General features: G+C 40.3%; 1 protein-coding gene across 5 annotated transcripts; it reads left to right on the forward strand.

The window, feature by feature from the left end:
• The first annotated feature begins 73 nt into the window (after window positions 1-73).
• On the forward strand, window positions 74-15,979 carry LOC6583442 (proton-coupled amino acid transporter-like protein CG1139). Of its 5 annotated transcripts, XM_015162867.3 has the most exons (7): window positions 4,253-4,421; window positions 4,528-4,707; window positions 12,503-12,582; window positions 12,764-12,913; window positions 13,867-14,679; window positions 14,746-14,905; window positions 14,971-15,979. In XM_015162867.3, the coding sequence occupies exons 2-7, from the start codon at window positions 4,654-4,656 to the stop codon at window positions 15,247-15,249; spliced, it is 1,536 nt and encodes a 511-aa protein (XP_015018353.1). In that variant the 5' UTR covers window positions 4,253-4,421; window positions 4,528-4,653; the 3' UTR covers window positions 15,250-15,979. The 5 variants fall into 5 exon arrangements, with proteins under 5 accessions (XP_015018351.1, XP_015018354.3, XP_015018353.1 ...); XM_015162865.3 differs by lacking the exons at window positions 4,253-4,421; window positions 4,528-4,707 and adding an exon at window positions 74-228; XM_015162868.3 differs by lacking the exons at window positions 4,253-4,421; window positions 4,528-4,707 and adding an exon at window positions 1,511-1,672.
• Window positions 15,980-17,246: the final 1,267 nt, after the last annotated feature.

Below are 17,246 nucleotides of genomic sequence, written 5' to 3' on the forward strand. Positions count from 1 at the left end.
ATTGGTATTAGCTCTGTGTTTAAAACGGAATGTATTGTAAGGTTTGCGGGCTTATTCCGTTCACGCCGATCGCCACATAAACAGCAAACCGTCGCACAGCACGGCGTATACTTAACTTAATTACTTCACGAGTTCAGTGTATATAAAGGCACGTGATTGAAAAAAACAACGAAAATAATGACGCTGGCTGTAATTAGTGGACCAGCTACGGAATCTAATAATGGAGCAGTAAGTTCTTACCAATGAAAAGTGCCTTTATCAGCTCTCGACAATAAGTGCCCGATTGTGCGTGACATATTTATGAATTGATTATCGTACATCAATAATGATTGTGATTGTGGATCAGACCTTGTGGTCGTGCGCCCAGTTTGTGTGTGATTAAATTACAATTAGGCTGATATAAATCTGCCAAAGTGATATCTAAGCTGGGTGAGTCCTTGATTTGCCGCTGACATCCACTGTTTTTGGTACAGACTGGGCTAGGATTTCTGTATCTCATCTGTTTGGTCGACAGTTTGTGACGACAATAAACAATGACAAAGACACATCAGTCAAATCTCTTATCAGCTCACCCCATTTGGATTGCCTAGAGGTGCTTATATGATGGCAAGAAGCGGCAGTAGTCCGACGCTCATCTACCTAAAAAGTTACCTAATAACCGCGCTCTGTCAAGTGCATTGAATGGATTACTTTAATGGCTCAAATAAAAGTTATACACAATATAATTGATAACTCGTCGCCAACAACAATTGCAGTTAAGCATATTCTCATGGGATTGTGATTGTAAAATCGTGTCTGCCAGCTAAACAAATTCCATTACAAAGTTGATCTGTAGACAATATAAATTACATGTTTCTCTTTATTACTGGATTGCTGTCAGTCCGTGTGGTTCTGCGTTCTACTTCCTTAAAGTGCCAAGAACAGTGTGTTTTCTCAACGTAAAGATAATTGCAGTAACGTAATCTAATTCAATACGTAATGGAAATTTAAAACCACAACAGCATTTCTTATCGTGTCTGATTATTGACCATAAACACTGATATTGCATTGGTTTAATATCCCCAGTTCGATTTGCAGCCATTCTTTTATTCAAACAGTCTTATTATGATTTTTTTTTTTTTTTTTTGTGGTAGTATTATTGCTGTAAGTAAGTATTTTAAATAATGCACAGCTGATAATAGCAAAAGTAGCTGGCAATAGTAAGCTAATCAGTCAGGGGAATGCATGATTTTTGCTTAAAGGAACATATGGCACAGAGCTAATACTGTTTTCTACACCTTCTCTTGGCCCGCCGAATCTGTGGGATCGTCGCTTCTCATTTATAGTGTATCGGAATGGAATAGAATGGAATGTTGATGAGTTCCATAGTTGTTTATTAATTACAAACTCTCAGAACCGATTTGATTAGTTGCACTCTGATTAGCTTAATTGGCCAATAACAAAGTCGCAAGATACGCGGCTGGCCAACGTTACTTTAGGAGCGAAAATATCGTCTAGAAATCAGTTCCGCAGTGATTATTGAACGGAGTGAATTAACGGAGTGAATTAATTAGGAGCAAGTGATATACATTCGACAATGGATATATACGAAATGTCAGCTGATGCAGAAGTGAGAACTCTATCGATAAGCAACGAACCTCATTTAGGTTCTCAACAGGATCTTAGACTTGAGGTAAACAAGTATTGGGTTAAACCCTGTGAGTCTGGGACTTATCGACATTTTGACAAATATCACGTCGTAGGCTCTCGGAAATGTGTTTCGTTTATCGTCCAATGAGCTTAATGGGGAGTCGGCTTAGCAGTTCAGGCATGCGGCTTGCATACGAAAGTGATACGTATATATCTGTACATGTTTATCTGAATGGAGCATAGTACAAATTCTTGTTTATTGTTTCTATAGAATTAAGTTTAGCCACGGTCGGCTGTGTTTTTATTCTTTTGGCTTTTGTGCGAGCTAAATAATAAAATAAAATCATAATATAAATGAATGTAGCAAATGTGGGCAACCGGTTTTCTGACTAAATTTAGAATGCATTATGTCTCCGGTCTCTGGCAGTTCTGTATGCAAATAAATTTCTCAGATCAGCTCAGCTCAGCTCAGCTCAGCTCAACTTAAAGCTAATTTGCACGCCAGCTACAATTTGGATAACAGTTGGAAGGAATTGCAGTAAATAAGCAGTCAAGTACGACTTGATTTTGATTTGTGCGATGAGCGTGTGAACTTGGATTTGTCGTTTTGTTTTTCTATAAATGAAGCAGCTAAAATTGTTGATATCATTGCAAAGGTCACAAAAATTAAGTCCATTTTAATCGCGCTTTTCAAGCGAATATAATTCGCATTCAAAACACACAACTTACGCCTTGGGGCGTATGCGCGATGTCCAGCCAAGCTGGCGCACTGTGAGTGTTCGTTAAGTGGCTCAGATTTGACGACTGCAAGTGTTTCGTCGATTGAACGCGACTTGTCAACACTGCCCGCTAGATGGCGCCAATAGCCGCTGCGCAAAAAAGTATGCAATATTAATTTACGCGACAAAGTAAACTGAAACGGAAGTTCAAATGAGATGCATTTCAGATTTGGAATTTTAAAATATTATTCATCATACAGATGGCTTTATAAACTAAATATTTGATTAAATTAGAATTATTTGAAAAACAATTTTCCTATACTTAGAATCGAAAAGGAAGCGGTCAGTCTCTAATTCATTGCATACATACATCCATTAGATATAATATCATATGCACATATTGATTTGCGATTGGAATTCATGCAAGGACAAAGGTTCAGGTTGACTTCAATGCCATTTTTATATAATCTGCTCTCTTGATGGATTTTGATTTCAAACGCTAAAGTCGGTCAAGTTGAAGCTATTTCTAATTCCTTCAATTGTTTTTTGATCCGCAAATAATAAATCGGAATCAGAAAAGTTTCCATATGCTCGCAGCGATCTGGTTTGCTCCGGTTATATGTTAGACGAGATCGGTATCGATTCGATTTTTGCAGCTGTCACGTTTCGAATTACACATAAATAAATGCGCCGCAAAGAACCTACATAAATTGATTTAAATTTGCAGTTGTTTTATAGACACATTTCCATTTATTTGCTTATATACGAGCACGTATTCAATTTATATATTATATACTTTCCTTGACTTAATCGATGTCAATGCGTCGATGTTGCGTTTTCACATTTTCGGCAATCAGTGGCCAATTGCTTGCCTTGCTTCGGGTAAACGTCACACAATTCAATTGATGCCTAATTGGGCGAGTGACAGAAAAGTTATTTTTATCAGCCAAAGGGGAAATTGCGGAGAGGCAAATGCAACTTCATGACGTTCCGTTCCATTCGGTTTTGCGCAGTTGGATATTTTTACATATTTTCGCCAAGCTCGGCCCCAGTGAATAAACGACCCTTTCTATTTCTGTCTCTGTTTGGGCCCTCTTTTATCTAACGGCATCGCTAATTAATTAGAGCATTATTTGCTATGCATATTGTGGAGAGTTTTCCATGTATGGAATGCCTTATCTACAATGCCTGCACATTAGTTATACAGCAATAAACATATATAACCAATAGCTATCATAAGTTGCAAAAATAAATACAAATAAATAATTAAACAAACAATTTTTTTTTTTTTTTTTTTTTTTTTGTTTATGGATAGCATATTATTCTTATCGATATACAAAAATTATATTGATTTATTGCAACTTATTGTCGTCAACTATTTTTGGGTTTTTATACACACATTATTATTATCGAATAGTATAAATTATATTTGTACTTAACTTTTAACCTTTTTCTCGCTCTACATATATATTCGTATTTACTTTAACTATTCAGTTAGGAACATATGTCATGAGCAAAATGAATGCACATGATAATGCTAGCGGGGTGGATTGTTCGAGCAGGGTATTGTTATGAGTCGACTCTGTCGATTGATAGATTTCGATTTCATGATTGCGTTACTATTTGTTCGAGAGAGCGAGAGTTTCGGATTCATGTATCAAATAAGTGCAGCGGAACTGAGAATATTGGATAGTCCCCGGTACGCCCATATGAGTACCGAACAAGTTTCCTTTCGATGGAAGTTTACGTGTTCATTATCAAACACGGAACTGGACGGGCTCTCTTCCTCTCTCTCACTCTCCGTCGCTCTCTGTGCGTCTCTCGCGGCTTCACGCTCTCTTTTCTCTGGCAGCTCAATCGCCAAGTCGTGCATTTTTACTCGCTCGTTTTTACGCGAAGGTTGGCATTCTTGTTCTGTTTGTCAAACCGTGCGGTTGTCAGAACTTTGAAAATTTCTTTGCAACGTCTTGGCAACGTTTTCAATTTCCCTCGACACAAAGAAAATAAGGCTGAGAAGAAAATTTTGGTTTTCTATCGAAGCTAGAGCGGTCGCAAGTGTTGAGAATTGCATTAGTAATATTGCATTTTATCTTTTTACAAAATTAAATAAACCAAAAAAATCGAGTCTCAATTTTTGCACTAAATTTCCCCATTAAATTTTATTTTGTATCGCAAAAAGTGTTTGGAAATTGCTGGAAAACGCACTGCAACGCGTTGACCGAGAGTTTACAGAATACGTTAAGCGCGCGACAGTTGCCATTGCCGACAGGATAACAGGACCAACTGGATTTTCGCTGCGGTGAAAATGAGTTTTCACAAAAGCGACTCACGCACGCCGCTCGCACCGGCGGAATATACTGTAAGTACCATACCCAAGTGGTTCGTGAGGGCTTCAAGTTCCGAGTTCCGAGTTCCGGTTTCCGACTTATGTTAATGAGAGAACTCCCTCAGGGGGTTAATGTTGGGCTCGCCTGATGACGACAGAGCCACTAGGTTGTTGTTATCTGAAAACCGTTAGAGTGGCCTGTAATGACAGTTGTGTTCCCATTCGACTGGTTCATTCTATCGTATTAGAATGAAACGAAATCTGCATTAGACCAATTGATAATTATTTCTCATGTAATTTGTTGCGATATTCAATTTAAGTTCTGAGTCAGAGTGAATTCCACCTAGCTCGGTCTTACTTGATTCCCAGAGATAGTGAATCATGTGACATATCTATTTAATCAGGTGTCATTTGACAATAAGCATTCCATATAAATAGAGCTTACTTCTAAACCTTCTAGAACTCTTTGCTGCTTCTTTTATTGATTGATCGAATTGGCATGCAAATCGTTTACCTTGCATGATATGATAACGAATCGAGGAATCCCAAAACTGAAGTCTAATTTCGGGGATGTTTCTGCTTCGGCTACTGTTGTCGCTATGAGAAACACACTTAAACATTTCCACCCTCGCTCGCTCTTATTCCTACAGCCAAACAATGACTTTTGCATGCTCGTTCCTGTTGTAATTGCTGCTGTTGCTGCTGCTGTTGTTGTTGCTGTTGCTAATGTTTGTTGTCTTTGTTTGTGAGCAGTGGAATTTTCCACTCGCAGCCTGTGCGAGCGCCTTGCATTTTTATGTTTGCCTGGCTGGGACTCGAGCTCGGTGCGCGTATGCTCAAGGGGACGATGTAGGGCATGTTGCTCGCCGTCTATGCCGACGGCGACGTCGACGTCGACGTTGTCGTCTTTCGTCTTTCGTCTACCTACCGCGTCAGCATATTTCAGGGTTTACATATTTGTGCTGAGCGCGTTTACGATTTCGTGGCAATATGCACAAAAATCATGGTATTTTGTACTTTGACTCGAATACTCTGTCTGTCTGTCGGTCTGTCTGCTAGTCCGTTAGTCGGTCAGTCGCCCGATCAGGCGGTCTGTCGCTCGTGCTGCTGGTGCGCAAGCGCCGCCAGTGAATTTGCTGAGTTTGGTTTTCACTAAGTGGCACAATGTAAAATTCGATCGCATTTGGTAATTTTCCATGCCATGAGCATTCATGTCGCATTGAGAAAGTGTGGCCAAACTCTCTCGACTCTGGCACTGCAAATATCGCTCGTGTTCTCCCCGAGCCAAGCAACTCCGCTGCACTTGAAACCCGACTGCCGCACAAATTCTGTTAGGGGCTCAGGTAAACAGAGTCTCGAATGGGTTCTCTAATTGCTGTTCAGTTGTGAGCAACTTGTGTTCGGATCGAATCCGTTTCAATTTGCGCTTATTAATGCTGTCTCTGATTGGTGCCCGTCGCAGCTGGAATATCGAAATGGTATCCCCCTCATGGACTTGCCGCCCCATTGACTATCTTATCTGAGCGTTGTTTGGCGCCTAAAATGCAATTTCAATGCATTTGCCATACGCCCCGTGCGACATTTCGGCGAGCATACCTAGCCATAAATCGACGTGTTTGCATTGACTGATTGCTAACAGTTATTTAGCTAGAACTCGACTGTGCCGAGTTCAGTCGCAGCCGCAACAAGCCCCGCTCAGCCGACGCGGGGCGCCACGTGATGCACTATTCGTTTGTGCTTTATATATGTATGTATGTATGTATGTATATTCGCTGCTTGCATTTTAGCCAGTTTTGTAAAAAATTTTCCATTACAAATTGTTGGCTTTGTTTGTTATTTTTTGTGCTGCTTGTGCCGTTTTCGATTTCATTTCCCTGCTGCTTCTGTTTCTGTTTCTATTCCACTCGCTTATGTAAGTTCAATGGCATGCGGTTGGAACTATGAAGAGCCCATAGACGCAGAATTATGGAGCTTCAGAACTGCCCTAGCTCTAACGCTCCAAAGGTGCCTTTTAATTAGATGTGAGACATGAAGGCATGTTTCTGCTAGCCCTGTACGCCTGCGAATGTGCGAATTTGCTTAGTTAGTCATTGCACTTATAAGGGGATGGGTGGGAGGGGTTGTTGAGTGTGCTAGGGCAGAGTGTGGGCCATTTCGTCATATCGTGCCAACACGCATTGCAAGTCTAGAAAATAATTATTTACACTTGTAGCGCAATTTTGTAATAGCACGTACTCAGATTACACTGAGATTTTTGTGCTGCGGACAGTGTTTCCTCTTGTGGTTCTTATCGGACTTATTGGAATCAATTTGTATGCTATCGCTATCGAAATGCACACATTAAGAAATACCTACAATAAACTAGGAATTCAGTATTGATTGATGGGCTACCAACTTTGCCAATTGTTGTATCGATTTAATAAAAAAAGATTCAATTTGAATTTGCCATTTGCCATTTGGCCATAATCACGTTTACTTTAATTTTAGTACATTTCACGACTTTCTGCGTCATCTTGGGGTTATATTAGCTGTGACATTTGGCATGCTGTTTGCTTTAGGCTGACTATTATACAATGCATACTTGACAATCGGCACTATAAATAGAATTTTCTCATTGCATGCCTATGCAATATATCAATAAGGTATATTGTTTCTATAATATAATACGGCTACGCTTGTAGAATAAATCATTTCGCAAATATTTAAAAGCGGCATATATCTATATTGAACTGGCAGCTGGATAAAAATAAATTAAATAAACCTTCATGATCTTATTCAAGTTAAAGACAGAAGTAGTTACCCATTCCTGCTCCCAATTCCGATTATTATATCATGTGCTGAGGGAGAGGAGAAATACGCTTAACAATGAAACTCTTTGAAATTTTTGCAATAACTATTTCTTTAGTTTTCATTTGTTCAATTTAATGTTCATTTGATAAAAAATTATTTCTTATCACGGCTTCTCTAGCTCCTAATTCGCCATGGCTTGCATTTCTATCGTCCGTTGTGACCATATTGAACTTGAAGAGCCCCAGCGACACGTGTCGATCGCTATTTTCGCTGCTCTCTCTGGGGGAGCGGGAAGCTTGTTTGCTGTTCGCTTTTGAGCTCCATTTACGTTAATGTTGTTTTGTGCACATGCTTTGTGCCTTACTTTATGCATATACCCTCAACCCATTGCAAATGGGAAGTCGGGGTATAATGATTTTGAGCAAGGGGAACGGGCAGAACAAGGCCCGGCGAACGACATAAAGTATATACGTTCTTAATCTGCGTGTCGAAGTGAGTTATAGCGATATACCCATGACCGTCTTTCAGTCCGTCCTTATGATGTCAGAGATCTGGTAAAAATGAAATGAGATATATAAATTGGTATAGAGAACTCATCCCATTTTGGTGTGCCCACTGTAGAAGCTGGAGATATCAAATTAACTTTTTACTTCTATGAAATGAGAAAAGTATTTTTTTTCTCTTCTATATTCAAAATAATGTTTTTTTTGAATATAAGCGACTTTTACTTTGACAAACTTACGCATATGAATATTATTTGTGCAAGTCTTCCTAAAAGAAAGAATAAAGGCACCCATTAAATAGCTCAAATTAAACTGCGCTGCTAGCAGAGCTCTTGCTTATGAATCAGAGAATCATGGAAAGACTGGAGTTTCTCCCAGGGTTCAGGGCATCTTCTAGTCAGGCAGTCTCGAATCGCTTCCATTTTGCTCGTGTTATTTGGGTAGCTGTTGCTGCTATTTGAATGCGGGTACAAATTCTAGACCCTCCAACAAAAGACCACACGCTACGTTAAATGCGGAAAAAAATTGTTAGCACTGTAAATGTTTTTTATTTTTAAACTATTGCACAGTATATAATGTTGCACGCGACAAAACAGTTGACTGTCTCATTGGGTGACTGGCTGCCGGATTGGCTGGATATTATTATTATTGTAGATGCACTGGCGCCACAATGCAGCTGAGTTTCTGCCTGCCCAGCTGTCTAATTATTGCGTAAACTATTTTTATTTCGAACTTGTGATGTGAAGCGATGATTATAAGCAATTATTGTTATGCCATATACTTAAACACTAAATAAGGCACATTTTATTGCTCGAATGTTGGCTTTTGTCTATGGAAAACTAGGGAATTCGTTGATTTACAGCTCTCGGAATTTCTGTGTTAATCTCGATGCAATATGCATAAACAGGGTGTGATGTCGTTATCCATATGCATGGGTTTTACAGACTAAGATTATAGTCTTAGCTATATAGTTTTTGCAGTTGTTTTTTATTAAAATTGAATCCAAGTCATTTAAATATATTTTATTAACAATACAACTTAATGAAAAAGAAAACCAAATGTGTACTCTGGTACTCTGGCAACCTAAAATATGTACGAAAAAATATTTATATACATCTGTATTATTTATAAATAGTATATATGAATATATGAATGTTTCTCGAGGGTATCTAGCAGTCTGAAATTTATGCGCTTACGCTTATAGCACTCATATGTTTGTGGTCCATAAAAAATGTCAACTGATGCGTTAAACTGTCAAGTTCCATTTTGGCATGTGCTACAGTTGTTTAAGATTTTTTCTAAGAGTGAACACCATTAAGGAGGGAGTGAAGCAATGGAATGGAGGTATACCTCTACTAAGTTTTATCAGCTTCTTATGAACCGGGAGACTTATAGAAAGCACATTTAATATAAAATATATGTAAGGTTAGAGCTTAGACTGAATTAAATTTGTCTATTGTAAACAAATACAGTAGACTCTTGTTATTTGAAACCGCGTTATTTCGAACCTCTCATTAATTCAAAGTTATCACGAGTCCCCTACAAAATCTCTTTATATTTCGAATTAAGTCCATACATTTTTAAGCACTCAGTAATTCGAGCTAAAAAATCATTGCTAAGACGCGGTAATTCGTACTCATATGGTTAAACACTTGACAATTCGAATTTGCGAAGTTTCTTGGTGTGTTAGTAAGAACTTTGAATTTGAATTTTGGGACTCCCCTGAAACTAACTTTATTGTGCGTGGCTACGAGTTACGCATAAAACATAGGCACATTTTGATGCTCGCTTCCGCACGAATCGCTTCGTTAGTATACATATTAAAATTTTTTATTCAATGAGTCCTAAAAAGTATAAAAGTGTGACGATTGCTGAAAAGAAGAAACTAATTGGAAAAGTAGAAGGAGGTGAGAAGAAAAGCGATGTTGCAAAAGAATTTAAGATTCCACTCCACTCACGATACATCAGAATCTTTGGCAATGGTGTCAGTTAAGGTAGCAAGAGCCTCATTGGATAACTTACAAAGCTTTTGTCTACAAAACGAAACTGATGAAGAAGCATATCAGGCACTTTTTGTCTTTAAAAAAATTATTGAAAAGTCTGAGCAGAAGCAATGTGCTTCGAAGCAAACCCGTATAAATGAGTTCTTTATAAGTCTTAATTAATTTGAACATGTGTATGTACATTACGTTAAATAAAAACCCTTGATAATTCGAAGTTTTATTTATTTTCTCTTAAAATTTTACCATTTAATATTTCAAACATTCGATAATTCGAAATATTTTAAGAGTCCCTTGAATGTCGAAATAACGAGAGTCGACTGTATCTTTGTTTTTATTTTTGATTAAAATAAATTTCTTTTTCAATTCGAGTTTATTTTAAAATTCAATATTTAAATGTTTCTATTTTTTTTTTTTTATATTTAAAAATTATTTGTAGCGAATAGCAACTAAATTTTTTATAACTCAACGTTCGAATGTCACTAGTCATTGAAATTAAAATATTTATTTTGTATTATATAATAAACGTCAAAACCGAGCGCGTTCGGCCTTACTGCAATTGCCGCGAAAATGTTTTTAAAAAGTCGTTGCCTACTTTTCTGCGCGCCAGCGCTCGCCGCTGTTAAGTGTGGCGTATTTGCTGCAGTTTCGCCTAAACGACCATAGATGGCAGTAGCAAATGTACAATAAGTATACGCACTGTTGCCTGTCGTTGTTTATTTGACATAATCCGTTTATCTCATAAATAATTCAAAATAACAAATTTTTTATTTTAATTGAGCTAAATGTGGCGAATAAATGGGTTATTTATGCTGCAATTTTCTAATAAAAAAAAAAAAAATAAAATAAAAAAATAAATAAATAAAACACACATCTGCCCCTTGCTTTAACTCTGGACAATTTCAAACAAAAATACAAATCATGAAAAATTACTAAAATCAAGCTGGCTTTTGGCTCTATTTGTGTATTGCGCCTGCCGTCGTAAATATTTTTCGCACATTTTTGCGCAAATTTACAGTTTCCTCATTAATTTTATTTACGTCGCACTTACCATAGGCGGATCATGTCGCTTACGGCGTCGCACTGATTTCGATCAATTTATATGTGGGAGCACACGTTGATATTGTACCTATTTTTTAATAGCAACGCGCACGATTCTCTTTCTCCGTTCTCCGATCCCCGTCCCTCTGTCTCTCTCTCTCTCTCTCTTTCACTCTCTCTCTCTTTCTCTATTTCGCTGCCTTGCTAGATACACGTGTGAATATATAGGAAACAATAGCAGCAGACAAAACATTCAATGACGTCATTTTTAATGCGGGCATTCTGTATGCTGCTGCAGCCCAAGCAGTGTATCTCAGCAGTTACAGCTGCCGAAAATCTCGTTCTGAGCTCTCCCACTACTGGCACCACTCAATGGCTGCTCAGTTCGGAAAAGGCGCCCCTTCTGATGCAGCAGTCTCTGCTGCTGTGTGGGTTCCTGTGCTGCTCTGTGTCTACTATTTATTTTCGAGCTATTCGCAATATACCGCAGACCACTCTCGCTGTGGCCGCTGCTGTAGTTGTCGCTTTTCATTTTGGCAACAAAAGTGCATATAAGCGGACGACATTGGCCGTGGACGCGAACAGATTTGTATCGTCACTCACTGGAACTGCACGTGAAAACGTCGCGCATGTCGCTTAATCGCTCGATCTTGAATTTGATCTCGAAATCGACTGCGAAAAGCGCAACGCCTTCAAGCTGAACGCCACCGCCGGAAAGCCGCCACTGCCGCCGCGTCAGCAGCAGCCGCATGAGCAGGAGTTGAGCAGCTTTGGCCCAAGGAAGCACGAGACGCGTTTATCCAGCGGCGTGCTCAGTCGCCACAAGCTGAAGATGTCGCTCAAACGCGGCGGTCCACCGCCGGCGCCATCAAGTGGTGCTGCCACAATGACCACATCGTTGAGTGGCGCCAGCATGGATCAGCAGGTGCGCCTGAAAAGCTGAAAATGAACTGCTTGCTGTGTACTGCGTGTGTGTACGCGTTTGAACGCATTTTGCTTCTTCCGCATAGCAGTTTGTCTATTGAACTTGAATATTGCGCATACGGCGTGTGGTGCCAAAAATTGTCTCAATGCGCTGCATTGTCGGGTGTTTTGTTTATCGAAACATTACAGTTGAATCGCACAAGTTTTTCGATTCGTTCGCGTCTAGTGATGTAAACTGTGCTCGTTTGACCTTGCGCACTGAGATTCCCAAGGTCATCTGGCTGCATATCCAGCAACAAGTTACCAAGATGCCGCTCAACTCTCGCCGCTGGCCATAAACTGACGAAAACAATGTTCGCACCAACAAATACGTAAATAATTTTTGGCATAGCTGCATTTCTCTGCAGTGGTAGCTAGTAGCTAGTGCCAGCAGCAGCAGCTGGCCGATTTACATAAGTGCGCGCTCTCGTTCTCTGTCTCTCTCTGTTTCTCTCTGTGCAGTGGCATTTGATTCATTGCACTAGATCAGTTGCTCAATCGAATTCTGACGATCGGCAATCTCTTTTGCAGAAAATTCCGACGGTTGTGACGGTCTACGACAGCGAGAGGAAAAATGGCAACAGGAACAACGCGAGCATGGGCCAGCCCAAGTGAGTACCTTTCATTTAAGTTTTCGATGCCGTGGCCAACGTAGCTATATCGCGCATCCGACTCAAGAACCAATCACTCCTACAACTAGATACAGATTGTGCACTCGCTGTACAAGATGTACAAGAATGTCGATAACAATTCCTCGACTACAATGTTCGAAATGTATTCATCCTCGGATAGGTTCATCCGCTCCGACATGGCCGATGTGCCTGCCCAGCAGGCGGCGGGCTCCACCCTTCCTTTGGTGTTGACGCGCAAAAAAGGCGGCGACGATGGCGAGGACGGCCTCTACAATCCCTTCGAGCATCGCAAAGTGGAGCACCCCACATCGTAAGTATCAATGGTATGAAAATTAACTCGTAGAAACCTTAAATTCAGTTAAGGACCCAATGTCCTTTGCACCGGGTGTACGGGTGTATGCATATTGGTATCTATGGCAATGTGCAACACAATCGAATCAAAAGTGTGTTCTCGAAATATCTTATATAAACAGCTGATATTTGCTATAGATAAATCAATGACTAACTAGTTAATTAACGTCATTGAACTTTTGCCTAGACTTTGATTTCTCTGCTTGGCTTTGTGGTTTCAACGAAAAGGAAAAAAACGGAAATACATTTGAAATTCTATTGACATTGTCCTTGGACTTTTGCCGAAAAGCTTTTAAACTAAAAATAAAGTAAATTCGCAAATAGAAACGAGAACAGAATACGACAAAAACAAAAACAAATGTCGAGATAATGCTAAACGATTCGTTCGCAGTGCAAAATTCAAAATGTGGCTGTGGATGAGAATCGCAGAGAGAGGGGCATGCGCGGCATGAAATCATTTGCGCTGCACTGCCAGAACAAAAAGAGAATGTTGGGTTAGGCAAACTAAGTTTAATACAATCTAGATTCAACAATTTCGATTCATACTTTGGAATTGACTCACTAACGAACTGCTCTAAACATAGAAATACAATTTTTAATTTTAATTATGAAATTTACGGCTAGTTGACGCACTGATATAAGCGTGTGAGTGTGTGTTCATACAAGATATACCTGTATATGTGCATGCAACGCGCTCTCTATTATATATCTCTGACCATGCGAATCATCGCTAGAAACGCAGCAGTCGGCAGTGTTTTGGCAGAGTTCTCTGATAGTCTGTAAATATTTGAATGCAACTTAAGATAGTTTATTTATTTTTGGCAGCCAGACGGGATTTGCGTAATATAGATATTATTTAAGTAGTAGATGCATTGCATGCCAATTTTTACTCGAGCTCATTTCGATTTCCAGTGACCTGGAGACCTTTGTGCATCTGCTTAAGGGCTCTCTGGGCTCCGGCATATTGGCCATGCCCATGGCCTTCGCCAATGCCGGTCTGTGGTTCGGCCTGTTGGCCACCTTTGCCGTCGGCACCTTGTGCACCTACTGCGTCCACGTGCTGGTCAAGTGTGCCCACATACTGTGCCGGCGTCGCAAGATACCCATGATGGGTTTCGCCGATGTGGCCGAGCAGGCCTTCCTGGATGGCCCGCCCGCCCTGAATCGCTGGTCCCGCTTCATACGCTTCATGGTGAACACGTTTCTGGTGATCGATCTGCTGGGCTGCTGCTGCATCTATCTGGTGTTTGTGGCAACCAATGTGCAGCAGGTCGTCGGCGTTTACATGGACACCGAGCTGAGCGTGCGCCTGTGGATTGTGATCGTGTCGGCGCCCTTGGTGTTCATGTGCCTGGTGCGCAATCTCAAGTTTCTGACGCCCTTCTCCATGATCGCCAATATTCTGATGTTTGTGGGCATTGTCATAACGTTCATCTATATGTTCTCGGATCTGCCAGCGCCGTCTGAGCGCGCGGGCATCGTGCCGCCCGCACAATGGCCCCTCTTCTTCGGCACGGTCATCTTCGCCCTCGAGGGCATCGGTGTAGTCATGTCCCTGGAGAACGACATGAAGAACCCCAGCCACTTCATTGGCTGCCCCTCGGTGCTTAACTTCGGCATGGGCCTGGTCATCGGCCTCTACACACTCGTCGGCTTCTTCGGCTACCTCAAGTACGGGGACGAGACCCAGGCAAGCATAACGCTGAACCTGCCACTGGAAGACAAGTGAGTAGCGCAGAGCGTGAGCGTCGTACCGACTTATTTATTTTCGATTCATATTCTCTCTTGCAGATTGGCTCAGTCCGTCAAGCTGATGATTGCCATTGCCATATTCTTCACCTTTACGCTGCAGTTCTATGTGCCAGTCAGCATTCTCTGGAAGGGCATCGAGAGCAAGATTCCCGCTGCCCGCCAGAACATGAGCGAGTACGGCATGCGAGTGGGCCTGGTGGTAAGTCTCATTAGATTGCTCAATGCTCTGCTAATAACTCACTGTGGAATTTCTCTATCTGCCAGTGCCTGTGCTGCGGCATTGCAGTGGCGCTGCCCAATCTCGGGCCATTCATCTCGCTCATCGGCGCCGTCTGCCTGAGTACGCTGGGCATGATCGTGCCAGCGGTCATCGAATTGGCTGTGTACTACGAGGAGCCCGGCTTCGGGCGCTTCAAGTGGCGACTGTGGAAGAACTCCGGCCTGATACTGTTCGGCATTGTTGGCTTTGTGACAGGCACGTACGTGAGCATACGCGAGTTCCAGGCCGAGTTCGACGGCGGCCATGGGGGCGATGCACAGTGAGCGGCCGCCGAAGGATTATGCTAATTTAATTTAGATTAGTTTTAATAAAACTCTTCTAAGCACAGGGATATCTAAGTTAAGTTTTTAACTAATTTTAGGGCTAACCAAAGTTTTATAAGATTCTCCCTCTGCGACACTTTCACCTACGTTCCCAATCAATGCCCCCACCACTCTCATTTATCCATCCACCCTATTAAAACATTAAAATAAAACTATAAACCGATTATGTTCTAACATCATGAGCCTCATTCAAGCTAATCAACAGGCGGCTATCTTGCAACCCCTCTGCCCCTATACCCCTCTGCCTTTCTAACCATAAAATTACTATCATCCAAGCAAAGTATTTGATTTAGTCGATGCCGCATTACGAACAGTAATCGTGGCATCACATTTATTTAGAGAATTCTTCCAAAAGTGATTTTGTAAACGTAGTGATCTTTTGACAGCAAAATATATCGTAGTTAAAGTAGTTGTAATTAGTTCTTAGCCGAACTAAATTAGTTACACACACAACAAGAGGAAACAAAACAAAAACTGACAACACACAAAACATGAACGCATGCGCAGAACCAATGTTAGTTTCGTTATATTTTTCGTTCATTATAATATCATTGAATTTCTTAATTTGTATGCCCTATTCTATTATTCATGACATATATATATATACACATACGTATCCTAAATGACACAAATTGCATCATTTGCAAATAAAATTTTATTTTCAAAATAATACAAATACCATATTCGAATTTTATTTAGTTTTTCTAGATGACATGAACGGGAAAACAAAATTTAATCAGTATAAACCAAAAGCAATTCAAAATTTGTAATAAAATCAATTAAACTAATATAATATAATAGTACCTGTGTATTCCTTTCAAATTTTATATATTTTCAACTGTGCCCAATAACGGATTTCCGGTAGGCAGTCTTATCCAGATCGACTATTTCTCTTCTCTCTCTCTTTTTCTCTTGTCCACAGACAATCATAGTGTTATATAATATATATACATGCATAAAGAGAGAGATAGAGAGGGACAGAGAGAGATACAGATTGGGCAGGCGGTCGCCCCGACCGCAATTATCTGTTATTCCATGCGTTAATGCTCTAGGTACGCCATTGAGTGTTATGTATTATATTAGTATAAGCTTGCACGTAAATTCAGTTTTGTTCAGGTTACCCAGAACAAAATTTTTAGATTGATTACTGGCTGCAAATGGTTTATTCAAAACAGCACATGGGTCAGAGCCTTGGCCACGGTATTTGATGCAATCAACCAGATCTCGAGTTCAGAGCAGCACAGAAACACACTCCCAAGACACCGAACTCTTAGCAGGCTCAACTGGAGGTCTCCTGCAATGATGAACAGAAGCTGTCGCACATGTCTCATTAATATTGATTTGTAAATATTGACTAAAGTCAATTGCTACAGCTAAGCTGGACAGCGCTCCGAAATGAGTAGAATTTTGAAACTAAGATCCCAAAGGGGCTTCTGGAGTGCCCTGTATGTCTTATTAATCATTCTTTATACATATATGTATACGTATTTATAAACGACAGACCAAAAGTATGCTACAGATAATTATTATGTGCAGCATCAAAGTATGCTATGGAATTTGTTTGACAAAAGTATTGCATGCTTTTTGACCTTTAGATTAAGAAGGCTACTTTTAAAACTGCCAACGTCTTTTTCTTGATCACTGACTTGAAAGCAAAAGAGAACAGTAATAGAATAATGCCTTGTGTTCTATTCTATCTTCACTGCGGATAGGCTAACTTACACTTTAGTTACTGGATTCTAAGACTATGTTCCTTAAATCATTCCAAGAACAGGCTGAGGAGTGAAATGCTGACAAAAGAATCCTGAATTATTTATCATCTTATGTACGATGACTCTTAATTGACGAGTGCTAAGTCACATATTAGAATAGGTATTTTAGCTCAAATATATGATAGCCCCTGCTTCCTAAAACTAAGAGAAAACTGAGTGACCAGC

This window comes from Drosophila mojavensis, unplaced genomic scaffold (assembly GCF_018153725.1).
Source record: "Drosophila mojavensis isolate 15081-1352.22 unplaced genomic scaffold, ASM1815372v1 contig_74, whole genome shotgun sequence".
Classification (NCBI taxonomy): Eukaryota; Metazoa; Arthropoda; class Insecta; order Diptera; family Drosophilidae; genus Drosophila; species Drosophila mojavensis.